The 15,336-nt window shown below is 38.8% G+C and overlaps 1 protein-coding gene across 5 annotated transcripts in view; it reads left to right on the top strand.

Annotated features, from left to right (window-relative positions):
* The window catches only part of prox1.L (prospero homeobox 1 L homeolog), a 54,819-nt gene that overhangs the window by 5,619 nt on the left and 33,864 nt on the right, over window positions 1-15,336 (top strand). For 2 of the 5 annotated variants that reach the window (XM_041562127.1, XM_041562129.1), the window contains exons 2-3: window positions 2,478-4,272; window positions 14,733-14,846. In XM_041562127.1, the coding sequence (XP_041418061.1) occupies window positions 2,545-4,272; window positions 14,733-14,846 (1,842 nt within the window). In that variant the 5' untranslated portion in view covers window positions 2,478-2,544. 5 annotated transcript variants of the gene reach the window in all.

Raw genomic sequence — 15,336 nt, forward strand, 5'->3', positions numbered from 1 at the left:
AGATAGATAGATGATAGATAGATAGATAGATAGATAGATAGATAGATAGATAGATAGATAGATAGATAGTGAACCAGAAAGATAGAAACAGTAGATGATAGTTAGAGAGTGAGAAAGAGAGATGATAAACAGATGATAGATAGAGTGAGAGAGAAAGAGATAGATAGATAGATAGATAGATAGACAGATGAGAGAAAGAGAGAGAGAGAGAGAGAGAGAGAGAGAGCGAGAGAGAGAGAGAGAGAGAGAGAGAGAAAGAGATAGATAGATAGATAGATAGATAGATAGATAGATAGATAGATAGATAGATAGATAGATAGATTAGATAGATAGAAAGAAAGATGATAGATTAGATAGATAGATGATAGATTAGATAGATTAGAGAGACTGACAGATGAGAGAAAGAGAGAGAGAGAGAGAGAGAGAGAGAGAGGTGATAGACAGATGATAGATAGAGTGAGAGAGAAAGAGATTGATAGATAGATGATAGATAGATAGATAGATAGATAGATAGATAGATAGATAGATAGATAGATAGATGATGGATGTATGGAATGGACGGATGGATATAGATAGATGATAGATAGATAGATAGATAGATAGATAGATAGATAGATAGATAGATGATAGATAGATAGATAGATGATTGATATATAGATAGATAGATAGATAGATAGATAGATAGATAGATAGATAGATGGATGGATGGATGGATGGATGGATGGATGGATGGATGGATAGATAGATAGATAGATAGATAGATAATTTAATGGCAGCTCCTCATCAAGGTGGCTCAGAGGGCCAGTAGTAATAATGAAATGATTTTAGATATTTCTTTAGAAAATGTGGTTTCCCCTGCAAGAGCTCCTAGTGGTGGTGGTGGTGGTCGTAGTGGGGCTTTATGATTTATAAGGATTAGGAGGCAAGGGTGCAGCCAAAGGTATTTTCTTATAATAGATCTGTTTAGGGAATGGGTTGTATTTCAGGTAGGTCAAATGTAACTGACCTAGTATGTAATGTATTACTGGCCTCTACCAACATATAAAATAGGACTTTAGTTCCATGGTCTATTAAGGCACAGAACATTCCAAAAATGAACAGTATTAATATGGGATTTATTTATATTTATTTGTTCCCTTGATGCTAACATAGGTTATTTCTAATGACAGGATATGTATCTTTGTCTATACATGTGTGTATCCGTGTTTGTGTGTGCATATGTGCATGTATGAACAAAGACGCGGCCATAGATACATGCTGGTATCCAGCTTTGCACATTCCATCAACATAAGCCCTACTTTCGATTATTTTGATGGCGGTTTTGTCATGCTGAAATTATGCCTATTTGCATGAATAGTCATCTTTTAAAACAAGCTGCAGATGCAGTCCTAGCGAGCACATAGATGTTTTTACAGGTGAACCGAAAGAGATGGGACCAAGTCCAAAAAGTCTGCACGCCGCCTTTGGCAATATACCCCGTGATTGTGAAGATGTGCTCTGTTAAGCAAATGCATAGTTTAATATTAGACAAACACTCCATGGCAATAGCCTCAATTTCCTAAGGAGAATTTGATCTCCAAAAGTAAGAAAGGATCGCCCCAGATCCTGCAAACGAGACTTTGCAAGAGATCCATGTTGGTGGGTTTTTTTTAAGTCTTGTTCCTAGGGAAATTTGAAAAATTGAAGTCAAACCATGCCAATATTTTGGAGTTACAGGACTGAACAAAACGATGGCCAAAGAATTATGGCATGTGGCTTCCGGAAAGATTTTTCAGGAAGGATTTCTTACTGTTTAGCAGCAACTTTCTCAGATATTTTGGGGGAGCATTATGAAAAAAGAATTTAATTTAATGCATGCTGACTTGCAAACCATTGGGTTGCTTGTATGTCAATAACCAACTATCTCCAACATAATGAATAGGCATTGGCTCTAAAAAAATAGCTAAAATAACACAATATTGGAAATTCGGTCACTCAACTTAGACACTAGAGAAGGATATAGAAAATCTTAATGTGTTCATGATTTTATTTTTGGTGTAATAATGTAATTGAATTGTTATGGTGTATCTTGCCTTTACTGTATTTTATTATCTTGTCATTTTATTCATTCACCTTGAATTTTACTCTCAATGTAAGTCTTTGGCTGCCATTTGCAGTCGTTTCCTAAGCCACTATATCTATTAGCGATGATCTGTATAGTCTTAAGCATTTCTGCAAAAGAATCCTATAATTGTTGCCTAAGCAGTTTTTCATTTAGGTTTTTTTTTTCTTCTTAAATCATAACCCATCTTAAACCGATGAAGCAGAAATATTTAAAAATGTTTCATTTCAAGCAGAGGGCATAATAAATTGCAATAATTGTAATGTGCCATAAATCCCATAGCCTATGCATTTTGCATTTCATTCAGGATTGAGGTCAGGAAATTTGGAAAAATTTAAAGAAAATGATTCATCAATCCTTTTGTTCTGTTGGCCAGGGTCCCAGGATTCTCGAGCTGTGCCCAGCTGACAAGCTTTTGAAGATGGCACAATAACAGTCCAGTGATGCCTGACCATGACAGCACAGCCCTCTTAAGCAGGCAGACCAAGAGAAGAAGAGTTGACATTGGAGTGAAAAGGACAGTGGGGACAGCATCTGCATTTTTTGCTAAAGCAAGTGCAACATTTTTCAGTGCCATGAATCCCCAAGGTTCCGAACAGGATGTTGAGTATTCAGTAGTGCAACATGCAGATGGGGAAAAGTCAAATGTTCTCCGCAAGCTGCTGAAGAGGGCAAACTCCTATGAAGATGCCATGATGCCTTTTCCAGGAGCAACCATCATTTCCCAGCTGTTGAAAAATAACATGAACAAAAATTGTGGCACAGAGCCCAGTTTCCAAGCCAGTGGCCTTTCTAGCGCCGGCTCAGAAATACATCAGGAGGATGCGTGTAGCAACTCTTCAAGAGACAGCCCCCAAGAGTGTCTTTCCCCGTTTGGCAGGCCTACCATGAACCAGTATGATATGGATCGCTTGTGCGATGAGCACCTGAGAGCAAAACGTGCCCGGGTTGAGAATATAATTAGAGGTATGAGCCATTCCCCAAATGTGGCATTAAGGGGCAATGAAAATGATAGAGATGGAGCCCCTCGGTCAATAAGCCCGAGAGAAAGCTATAGAGAAAACAAGCGCAAGCAAAAACTGCCTCAGCAGCAGCAACAGAGTTTCCAGGAGCTGGTTTCAGCTAGAAAAGAGCAGAAGAGAGAAGAGCGCCGACAGCTGAAACAGCAGCTGGAGGACATGCAGAAACAGCTGCGCCAGCTGCAGGAAAAGTTTTACCAGATCTATGATAGCACTGACTCTGAAAACAATGAAGATGGCAACCTGTCTGAGGACAGCATGCATTCAGAAATCATAGATGCTAGAGCTCAGGATTCAATGGGCAGGTCAGATAACGAGATGTTTGATTTAGATCCTGGTCAGTTTATTGACCGCGCCCGAGCCCTCATCAGGGAACACCAAATAGCATCAGATAATCACCACAAAAAAGATGCTCCTCCTAAAGATAAAGATAATTTACATCATCCTTTTCAACCTGAAGGTAAGCACTTGGCAGAAGCACTAAAGCAAGAACTGAATGCTGCCATGGCACAGGTAGTGGACACTGTGGTCAAGGTTTTTTCTGCTAAGCCCATTCGCCAACTTCCTCAGGTCTTCCCACCCCTCCAGATTCCTCAGGCAAGATTTGCAATCAATGGGGAACACCACAACTTCCACACTGCCAACCAACGTCTGCAGTGCTTTGGTGATGTCATCATTCCAAATCCCCTGGACACATTTAGCAATGTTCCGATGCCTAGTTCTACAGACCAAACCGAAGCATTGCCTTTAGTTGTGCGCAAAAATTCAAATGACCAGTCTGCCTCTGGACCACCACCTGGTAGTCACCATCCTTCACTGCATCAGTCTCCTCTGTCAGCAGCTGCCAGTTTCTCATCATCATCTTTCCGTCACCCTTTCCCTCTTCCCCTCATGGCTTACCCATTTCAAAATCCCTTGGGTGCTCCCTCATCAGCTTTTCAAGGAAAAGACAGGTCCTCCCCAGAATCTCTAGACTTAACTAGAGAAACCACAAGTCTGAGGACCAAGATGTCATCTCATCACATGAATCATCACCCTTGCTCTCCAGCTCATCCACCAAGCTCAACAGAAGGCCTTTCATTGTCCTTCATCAAGTCGGAGTGCGGAGACATGCAAGATATGTCTGATATCTCACCTTATTCGGGAAGTGCAATATCCTTTTTTAAGTTGGCTAATCTAAATAACAAGGTATTTGTAAGATGATCAAATAGAGATGACAGGTCTAGTGTGATTATCAGTTTTTAAAGTCTAGTCAAGACAACAAACATGCACATTATATACCCGTATACTGTAAGGTTCGTTTTTTAACCTTGTGTTTCCAGTTATTGCTGGACTGCAATATCCAGCATGCTTTAAATGTTGGCTCTATGCTGAAGGACACAGGCTGGGCACTTAAGATTAACAAATGCTGCTCTATGAACTATATAGGAGCTCCCCTTGTACACCCCTTCATTGAAATAAATGTACCCGATACAATGAGCACAAGGGGGATGGGAGGTGCTGTTAGAAGCCTATGCTTTACTCCCTCCTTAAGTAAGTGGTAAATACAGGGTTTCATTGCACCATGAGCTCTGTAGAAGGGGCAGATAGAAGTGGTACACCGGTAGGCATACTCTTTATTGACTTGAGAATATCCTGAGACCTATTATTCATTTATTGGTGTTGGTATTATATTTCAACATGTTTTAAATGGAACCAACCGTGTAAACAAATCAACTATAATGCAATAATTAGGACAGAATTAGAAAAAATTATCAGCTTGAACATCTCTAGCAGAAATACACAATGGCCCGTGTTGTCGACTGTGCTTCTATTTCTCTAGGGTGCATTGTAATTAAAGTCACAAAGTTTTTACCAGGTCTAGTAAATCATAGCAAGCAATTAGCAAGTGTCATTTTCAAAACACTGTCTTAAGGGCAAACATCTGTTGCCATGGGCAACTAGACCTGGTGCAAATTTTGCAGCTCTTATATCATTGACCTGCTTGTGTTCCTCAACAAAACCAATCTTTCCTTGTGGGTGGATAAATAGCATTGATACGATGGATAAGCTTTAAGGAAAATCCAGAGCTTGAGTTGGCTATGTAGGAAAGTTTAGGCCTCCACTGAATAGGGATCAAATTGCATATATTTGGAATGTCCAACCTGTGGTCCTCCAACTGTAACCTTAAAGTTACAGTGCAATAATGTATAGAGGGCTGGCGGTTGGGCAGCCCTAATGTACAGTAGCATAACTAGATATTATTTATTATTATTTTTGAGGCCCTCAGAATGTCTAGAGGTTGACCTGTTTTACCAATATTTATTGAAATTGTATATGAATTAGTGCCTCATGGGGCCCCTATAACTCCTGGGCCCACCGGCAGCTGTAGAGTTTGTTTCCTCTATAGTAACACCCCTAATGTATGTAAAGTCCTGAAAATATCTCATAATTGTTTCACAATAGAACATAGTTTTAAGATGTTGTACCATGTTAGCCATTGAAAAAATGCAAAATGTGTTTGGTGATACCTTTTATTGGCTATCTGAATAAGTAAAAATTGCAAGCACCCAGGCCCCTTTGTCGGGTATTTTGCTTGACAAATTTGGCCTGGGTGCTCCGAAAGCTTGCAAAGGTATCACTAAACTTTACAATAGAACATATAATTTGTGCTTTTATTTGTGGGGCTCCTGTGATGCTAGACACCCAGAACAAATGCCATTTTTGCCCTAAAAACTGAATGGGCAAGTGTTGGAAGGGGCAACTTGTGCAGTTCCAAACCGGCCAAGCAAACACCTACACTAAAATTGGCCATTGGTCAATTCAATTATCATTTTTGAACCATCAACTTTGACTTTAATCAGCCAAAGTGATGGTTAGAGGAATCCAATCACACAAAGTGTGAAAGTGACCAAGTTGTATGAAATCCTTGTGTCTATGGGAAGCTCGGCACCAACACATTTCACTCATTTCTCTTGTGTGTGTCTTTCTGCCTAAAGTAGGAATACAAAATCCTTTCCAGATAAAGATAGAGGAAGTGTGAGTCAACAGCCGACCTTCATCAGGTGGAAATCTTAGGATAGGTTAATTATTGTTGGGGAAAAAAAACAATGTTTTTTTTGTGTGTTGAAGTGAGTAAACAAGAAGATGCAGGTACTGATTTATTCCGACTGCCTAAAGTTCTGCCCTCCACCCAGAAGTCTGTTCTGCCTGCTCATGCAGCTGCTTGCTATGCATCATTAACCTCTGTTGAGCCTTACATAGAAATCTTTTGTCCTTACGTACACAAAGCAAATTATTTTGGAAGGCCACCGAGCACAATTAAACACAAAATTCAGCTGCATTAGGATCCAGATAGCTGACTCCACAACCACTCGTTTAGCTTCCCTGCCTTGGACTTACATTTGTTGTGCAATCTGATATCATTTTTGCATCGTTTCATGTTAAAAACAATTAACAAAATATAGATTTTTATTTCAAAAACATTTTATTAAAAAAAAAATATACAGTAACATTTTTAAGAAAGCTACATTTTTTGAGACAGTATTTTTTTCAATCTGAAAACAGGGACGGCTGGAGGAATCTTACAATATCTTTTTTTAGGCTAATTTGTTTATTTATTTTGTTTGTTGAATTTAGTTGAGTTTTTACCCCACTCTTTTTTTGCTACAAGGTTACGATGAGATTTCTTTTCCTTTTTTATAATATAAACTTAAAAATAAAAAAATGTAAACTATTCCCTTTTTGTTTCACAAAATAAAACTGCCCCCTTAAAGAATTCAAAAGTTTAGATTGAATTCTGGATTTGGCCTTCAGCTTGCTTTCCAATCTATATTTCCTTTGTTGTGAAGCATGTTGTTATTTCGACAGCTAGGTTTCAATGAGATTTCTTTTGCCTTTTCCCAATGTCATATTCTGATTGGTTGATCTCGGTGACACCAGTCACCTTGTTAGACACAATAGATGAGGGAGCCAGTTTTACATGGTCACCTTTGGGGCCAAACAGCAGAGACATGAGTAGGAAAATGTTTCTTATTAATTTCCATTATGGAAACGTGAAAAATGGGCTGTGCAGTTACCAGTTGGCAGTTACCAGTTGGCAGTTGCCAGTTAGCTACTGATTCAGTGAAGTTAGAACAATGAAGAGTGAACAATGCTTGTAATATTGTTTTTTTGTAGTTATAGAATAGAATAGAATAGGGGTCTGTGTGGTTTCTTTAGCTCAGGATATTTTGAATAGTGATATGTAGCTTATTTCGAAGGCCATGGCACAAAGGGGGCTTCTATCTACCCCTCTCAGTGGTCTTCAAACTGCCAGGAATCCTAGATGGTCAAGTCACACAGGCTACAAAGTAGTACAGTAAGAAGGCCATGGTGTGGGGCAGTGGTACCCAATCTTATTTTACCTGTGAGCCACATTCAAATTTAAAAAGAGTTGGGGACCAACACAAACATGAAAAAAGTTCCTGGGATGCCAAATAAGGGCTGTGATTGGCTATTTGATAGCCTCTATGTGGACATCAGGAGGCTCTTTTTGGCAGTCTTTTTGGAAGTCAAAATTTGAATTCGAACATTTGAATTTTTTTGGTCAAAACTCTCAAATTAGAATTGTGAATTATCCAAACTCGATTTGAGTTTTAATTTAAATTCAAATTTCAAGATTTATCATACTCTGGCCCTTGATAAACACCAATTCAGCTATTTGCCACCTAAAACCTGCCGAATTACTGTACAAGTCAATAGGAGACAAATAGGGATCAATTTGAAGATGTTTGCAGCCTTCCTGACATTCACGTTTTTTACAGGGAAAAAAAATACGAATCGAGTATTATAAAATCGAATCAAGTTTTTAGAGTTATAATTATACGTTTTCGGGTCGTTTAAATACGTTCGAGATTCAATTTTATTAATAGATTTTGACTAGTCGAATTTTCGATTTTATGGGAGTTTAGGGGAGTTTAAAAAAACTCACATGAATTCTGAAATTCAAACCTTGATAAACGTGTCTCCTGGTGTTTATGTGACCAAAACTTGCCTGGAATTCAAAATGAAGCACCTGCTTTGAAAGTAACATCCAAGGATTTAGTTGGGGATCAATGGTGTTGGGTTTTATCATTATAAAATGTCAGCTGATGGGTTATAGATAGTCCTATCCTTGTATTGGTTGGCTGTTGAATCAGCATGGCACTGATCAGAGGAGTCTTGGTGCACAACAAATATGGCTGCCGGAGAGGTGTGAAATCAGGAGATAATATAAATATAAACCATTGGCTCTGCCGTAGTATTTATCATGGTCCCTTGTTCAAAAAGGTGAGAGCCCAGAGCATGTAGAGAGCTCTAACATTGGTCTTACTGTAATTTATTGTTGCCTTTAATTAAATTAAAATATAGAGAAAGTATATATATATATATACCTGAACCTGCTAGGGCCTAATGCAATGTAAAACAAGCATTCCTACGTTGATTAGAATTTTCTACTAAGTTCTGCGCAAATGTAAAATCATAACGTGAATCACTTTACCAATCAACACGTGTAATTTCAAGATAAACAAGGGGTTTTTAGTCTTTCCAGATTCCGCCCGGTAACTACTTCCCTGATTTAATACGCGGAATAAAAACGCCGGCTACGGTACATAATTTTAAATATTTTAGTATTGTTTCGCCTGTTTCCCCTGAACGATTTCTTACACATGAAACTTGAGAATTATATGGTGATACGTATCAATTTTATGTAGTGTGTTCTGGTTACCCTGCAGCTTTTATGGGTGGGGGGATTTATAAATATACAGGTATAGAACCTGTTATCAAGAATGGTCGGGACCTGGGGATTTCCAGATAAAGGATCTTTCCGTAATTTGGCTGATCTTACTTTACATCTACTAGAAAATCATGGAAACATTAAATAATAAACTTTAAGGATTAATTATATCTCAGTTTGGAACAAGTACAGGTATGGGATCCATTATACGGAAACCCATTATCCAGAAAGCTCTGAATTACAGGCTGTCTCCCATTATAATCATATAATTCAAATTTTTAAACATGATTTTCTTTATCTCTGTAATAAAAAAACAGTAACTTGTACAGGTATGGGATCTGCTATCCAGAATGCTCAGGGCCTGGGGTTTTCTGGATAAAGGATATTTCCATAATATGGCTCTTCATACTTTACAACTACTAGAAAATCATGGAAACATTAAATAATAAAAATGAAGGATTATTATTATTATTTAAACATTAATAAACCCAATAGGCTGGTTTTACCTCCAATTAGGATTAATTAGATCTTAGTTTACATCAAATACAGGTATGGGATCGGTTATCCGGAAACCCTATATCCACAAAGCTCCGAATTACGGAAAGGCTGTCTCCCATAGACTCTATTTTATCAAAATAATCCAAATTTTTAAAAATGATTTGTTTTTTTAACTTGATCCCAACAAAGATATTATTAATCCTTATTGGAGACAATACCAGTCTATTGGGTTTATTTAATGTTTACATGATTTTCTAGTAGACTAAAGGTATGAAGTGCAAAATTATGCAAAGATCCATATCCGAGCATTCTGGATAACAGGTCCCATACTTGTACAAGCTACTGTTTATTATTACAGAGAAAAGGGAAATCATGTTTAAAAATTGTAATTATTTGATTATAATGGAGTCTATGGGAGACAGCATTTCTGTAATTCAGAGCTTTCTAGATAATGGGTTTCTGGATAATGGATCCTATACCTGTACTATGTCTCAGAATATCACTCTCTATATCTGTTAACTCAAAGGTGAACAACCCCTTTAAGAGACACAGTGGAAAGTACACTATCCCATTGAGCTTACAATCTAAGCTAGTGGGTGTCTTACAGAGAAGAATGCTTGATTTTTTTGCTATAGGTTATAGCCGCATTTGCATGGCCAGTTTTTCTTTTCCATAAGTGGGAAATGTAATAAAGGTTGCTAAGTTTGCACCAGGTCTAGTATCCGATAGCAACCAATCAGATATTTTCTTTCAGGCAGTAAATGGTGCCTGTTATTTGATTGCTAAGTTGTACTATTTGTACTTTTATTTCATTACCCCCCTAGGAATATTTCAAGGGTGGATCACTTGCATGGGGTTGTCTAAGGGATGCTGGGAGTTGTAGTCCCACATTATTTGATGGGCTGTATGATGGGTGTCCCCAAGCTAAGTCGTTGCTCATGGGATAGATTTGTGCTTGCCGACGTGTTTCTGGCTGCCGAATGCAAATATTCCCACCTGTTTTTCTTAAGATGCAAAAAAGATGCGTGGCAAGGAAATCAGCCGAGAGCGAGAGAGGGAGCGAATGGCTTCTGTTCCCTTCTGCATTTGAATAAAACTTAATATTTGATTAAAGACATTCATTTGCAAGGAAGTCCAGCGCATTCGTAATGTTGCCTTCCAGGTGCAGCTTCAATGCAAGAGCCATTATAGGCAATGTCTATTCATATTTACATATTAATCACATAAGGCTGGATTGGTGCTGTTTTTGCCACATTATCAAGGTAAAAACTCATAGGGTTAGATAATAACACGGGAAAAGATCATTGTGGTCTAGTAACCCCTGGCAACCATTCAACGGTTGGCTTTTACGCTATATACAGTTAATAGAATGTATTAAGCATCTAGTTGGTTGTGCTCATTTTATAACATTCTGATTAGATATATCTTGTTAGCTTGATGTGCTTGGTGATGTCATCAATGATATTCACCGCTTAGTGATGTCATTTGTGTCCCATCATATTTGCATTAGAGTTCCCTGACCTTTATCAGCCTGCAGCCTTGTGCCTAAAATCCTTATAATTGACAGTATCCCTTATAAAACACGAGTGATACTCGGAGTTTCCTGTATGACTCAGCCTGCAGCCTTGTGTCTTTATATGGTCACAGAACAACCCCTCAGTGACTTCTAATATCCTTATCATTTACAGTGGGGGTACATTATCCCTTATAATACATGAGTGATACTCAGAGTTCCCTGTATAACTCAGCCTGCAGCCTTGTGCCTTTATATGGTCACAGAACCCCTCAGTGACTTCTAATATCCTTATCATTTACAGTAGGGGGTACATTATCCCTTATAATACACGAGTGATACTCAGAGTTCCCTGTATAACTCAGCCTGCAGCCTTGTGCCTTTATATGGTCACAGAACCCCTCAGTGACTTCTAATATCCTTATCATTTACAGTAGGGGGTACATTATCATTATAATACATGAGTGGTACTCAGAGTTCCCTGTATAACTCAGCCTGCAGCCTTGTGCCTTTATATGGTCACAGAACAACCCCTCAGTGTCTTCTAATATCCTTATTATTTACAGTAGGGGGTACATTATCCCTTATAATACATGAGTGATACTCAGAGTTCCCTGTATAACTCAGCCTGCAGCCTTGTGCCTTTATATGGTCACAGAACAACCCCTCAGTGACTTCTAATATCCTTATCATTTACAGTAGGGGGTACATTATCCCTTATAATACATGAGTGATACTCAGAGTTCCCTGTATAACTCAGCCTGCAGCCTTGTGCCTTTATATGGTCACAGAACAACCCCTCAGTGACTTCTAATATCCTTATCATTTACAGTAGGGGGTACATTATCCCGTATAATACATGAGTGATACTCAGAGTTCCCTGTATAACTCATCCCATCAAACAACTGCAAATTAATTTGCAAAAAGGCACCCGCTGTGCTGCTTGAGCTCTTATCTTGACTCCCAGCACCCGCCCCAAGTCTTCGCTCACCTTTGTGTGTTGCTGTTGTTTAGTTAAGGCCAATACATTGTACTTTGCAAACACACAACACAAGTGTGAGGTTGTTTGAACACGGCTCCAGGTTCAGCTGCAGAACACTGCTCCTCTGATCTTTTATGTTCCCGAGCAGATGTCTTTCATTAATTTATGGATTTATCATCTTTTCCTTTTTTTTTTTCTTTTTACACCTGGCAGCTGGCTCAAGTTTCAGCAGTTATTGTCTATTTTGCATCGCACATAGAATTGAATGTCATCTGTCTTCACAAAGCTCAGGCTAAGAGAAGCGAGGGAGGCAAACGTGAACTTCAGGGCTGGAGATTGTTTGCACACGGAGCACACTTTACCCCCCACTTTACCCCCCTTAACTCCTTAATATTTATTTGTGCTCATTTTCTTTCCTGGCCTTGAATGGGGCTTAGCCAGTGCTCAGTACAGCTGTATGTTTACTGAATCTATTCCATCATGAGTCATTGTGCGTATGGAAGTATCCTGGAAACAGACAGGGCTTTCTTGGAACCACCGCTGTTTTCAGAGCTGCCACTTCAAAAGGAAATTCACCCATTGGACTGGGCATATTCACCTCTCTGTATTCCTTATAGACAGGTGACTTACTACTAATTGTAGACATATGAGAGGCCTGTGATACACGTGTGTAACTCACCAGAGATACAGGGGGATTTACCTGTTAGCTAAAGGGTTAATTTCCTAGAAACCAGCGAGTGAGTTTGACGCCACTGGGGTTTAAGGTATTACAACGGTGGCCGTGAGTTTATAGGATGGATCAGTATGTGGGATTATATAGATTTTCTTATCTTCTATGAAATAATGTACATGTAGCCTCCATTCCGTAGCTAAACAGAGAAGATACATAGGTCAGAAGAGATAGATAGATAGATAGACAGACAGACAGACAGACAGACAGACAGACAGACAGATAGATTATATTCTTAGATACATAGACAATGATAGATAAATAGATAGATTGATGATAAATGACAGATAGACAGATAGATAGATAGATAGATAGATAGACAGACAGACAGACAGACAGAAAGATGATAGATAGATAGATGATAAATGACAGATAGATGATAGATAGACAGAGAGAGAGAGAGAGAGAGAGAGAGAGAGAGAGAGAGAGAGAGAGAGAGAGACAGGTAGATAGATAGATATGTCATCAGGATAGATACACATCCATGTATATAGTGTAAAAGAGAGAAAGAATAAAAGAGACATAGTAATGGAAAGGTAATAGATATTTACTGTAGATAGATAAATAGATAGATAGATAGATAGATAGATAGATAGATAGATAGATAGATAGATAGATAGATAGATAGATAGATAGATAGATAGATACTGCAATGTCTTTCCTTCAACCAATCATTATTAACCCTTGCATGCAATGATGAATAGCATTGTGATATATGTGTATTTAAGAGGACGGGGAGAAAAGGCTGTACATATGTACAAAAGAGCATCCCCTGTTCCTCGCAGCCACTCGCAGAAGCAACTCACAATGATACCAAACAAATCAGATGTTTGTGTTTAGCAGATAAAAACCTCCTCCTTGTGAGCAAATCATGTGCGATATTAGGAAATGACAACATAAAGGCTCCTTTTGTACAAGAAGGGGGAGTCCCACTAAAACTCTTATCGCCCAGGAATAGGTGACAGCTTGCTGTGGCTGCGGCTGATTTTTTTTTTTTTCCCCTTTTATCCATTTTGACAGATGGCACCGGCAAATCTAATGCACTTTTAGACTTCTCTATCAGTCTAATGGAGGCAACCGAAGGTTCTTTCAGTTCTTCTCTTGGCACAAGAACGATTTCACTACAATTGACTGGCTTGGTAATGATTAAACCCCACCCCCAAGGAGGAAAAAAAAATCTAAAAGTGAAGTTATTCTTACAGCAAAAAGGAGAAACTGAAATGAATTGACTCCAAATAAAATGATCGTTTCACCCTATAGTTTTGGCCTTGGCCTTTAATGACTCAAGGGAACAAGTGTTTTTAAGAGTCATATTTATTACGAGAAGGATTTTAAGGGAGGGAGGGAGTCTGCTTGATAATTCGGACAAATCTTCTAGCAGTTAGCTTGCTGAGGAAATTTGCATCACAGATGTGCCCATCTCTCAACCGCTCACAGCTCTCTGTACAGTGCCAAGACCAGGTCCAGAACTAGGCATCCACCTAGGGTGCAGCCATTTTGGATAAGACTATTGTCTCTTTACTCACTTCCTATGAAAGATGGTCTGTTACTTTAAGTGTCGTAGTATGGAGGAACTGCAACAGGGAAAAATTACCATGGGTGCTAGAGCTAGAGTCTAGACTTAACACCAGCCAAGATGCTGGAGAAACAGTAGAAGGTCCACAGTATCAGAACATTAGAACAATAATGGAATGGCCTACCAGAGGATCACCCAGTAAGCAGCAGTCTTGGAGATTTTCCATCAGCCAATCCTTAGCTTCACCAAAGGCCTAAATAAAAACTATATATCATTTAGTACTATCTAATACTAGGGCATCAAGTTTCCTGGTGGGCTCTAGAAGATACTAACCCTCAGCAAATCAGCAGTTGGAGTAGCTCTCTGATCCTTAAGGATGGTTTTAACTTTTTAAGGCAGCCAATTACAATAGGAACTGGATGGTGTAATCCAGAGTGTTGCATCTAGGTGGTCATGTCAAATTATAACCTCTTGTAAAAATATCATTAAGTCTATTTTACTGATGGTGGTAGCCCTTATCAATGGGTGCAGATGTCTACATGTACACTAGAAAAACAACCACCATCCGAAATGTGTCCCTTAATTATTCTGTGTTAATTACAATGTTGAAGAAACTCTTTTCCTTGACTAGCACAATTATACATGCAGGAGGGGCTTTCTCCAAATCACTTGAAAAAGGCCAAACTCATGTTTTTCTACACGAGGTATCCGAGCTCCAACATGCTGAAAACCTACTTCTCTGATGTTAAGGTAAGACCTCTTTTCTTCTACGGGATGACACCATGGTCAGGGCTAGGAGATGGTGTGGCTATATTGAGTACATGTTCATTTCAAATTGAAAGCAACTGTCATTTGATATTACTTAGTTTTTTCATAAGGTTGGACAGAGACATTATCAATAGGCAGATGTAGGACAGCACCTCTAGTGGCCATACAATGATGGTGCTCTTGCTGTGACTTGTTCTAATGATAAAACTTCTACCCAATAGAATGTGTAGGAAATGTAGGTAAGCACAAGCCTTGGAGGTATGTTTGTATCTTTCTTGTGTTGAACAGTGAATGAACTCAGGCACAGAGTGATTGCTCATTTTCATTCCATTAGCCTGACGAAGAAAGCTCATCTGTAGGGTTCTTCAAGAAAATCTATTACCTCTAGCGATGTGGGGGCTACAGAAACGCAGCTCTGGTATTACAGCTAAATAACAATCAAATATTTTTGAAAAAGAGAGTTAAAATAGAC

Source organism: Xenopus laevis, chromosome 5L (genome assembly GCF_017654675.1).
Source record: "Xenopus laevis strain J_2021 chromosome 5L, Xenopus_laevis_v10.1, whole genome shotgun sequence".
NCBI classification, from domain to species: domain Eukaryota; kingdom Metazoa; phylum Chordata; class Amphibia; order Anura; family Pipidae; genus Xenopus; species Xenopus laevis.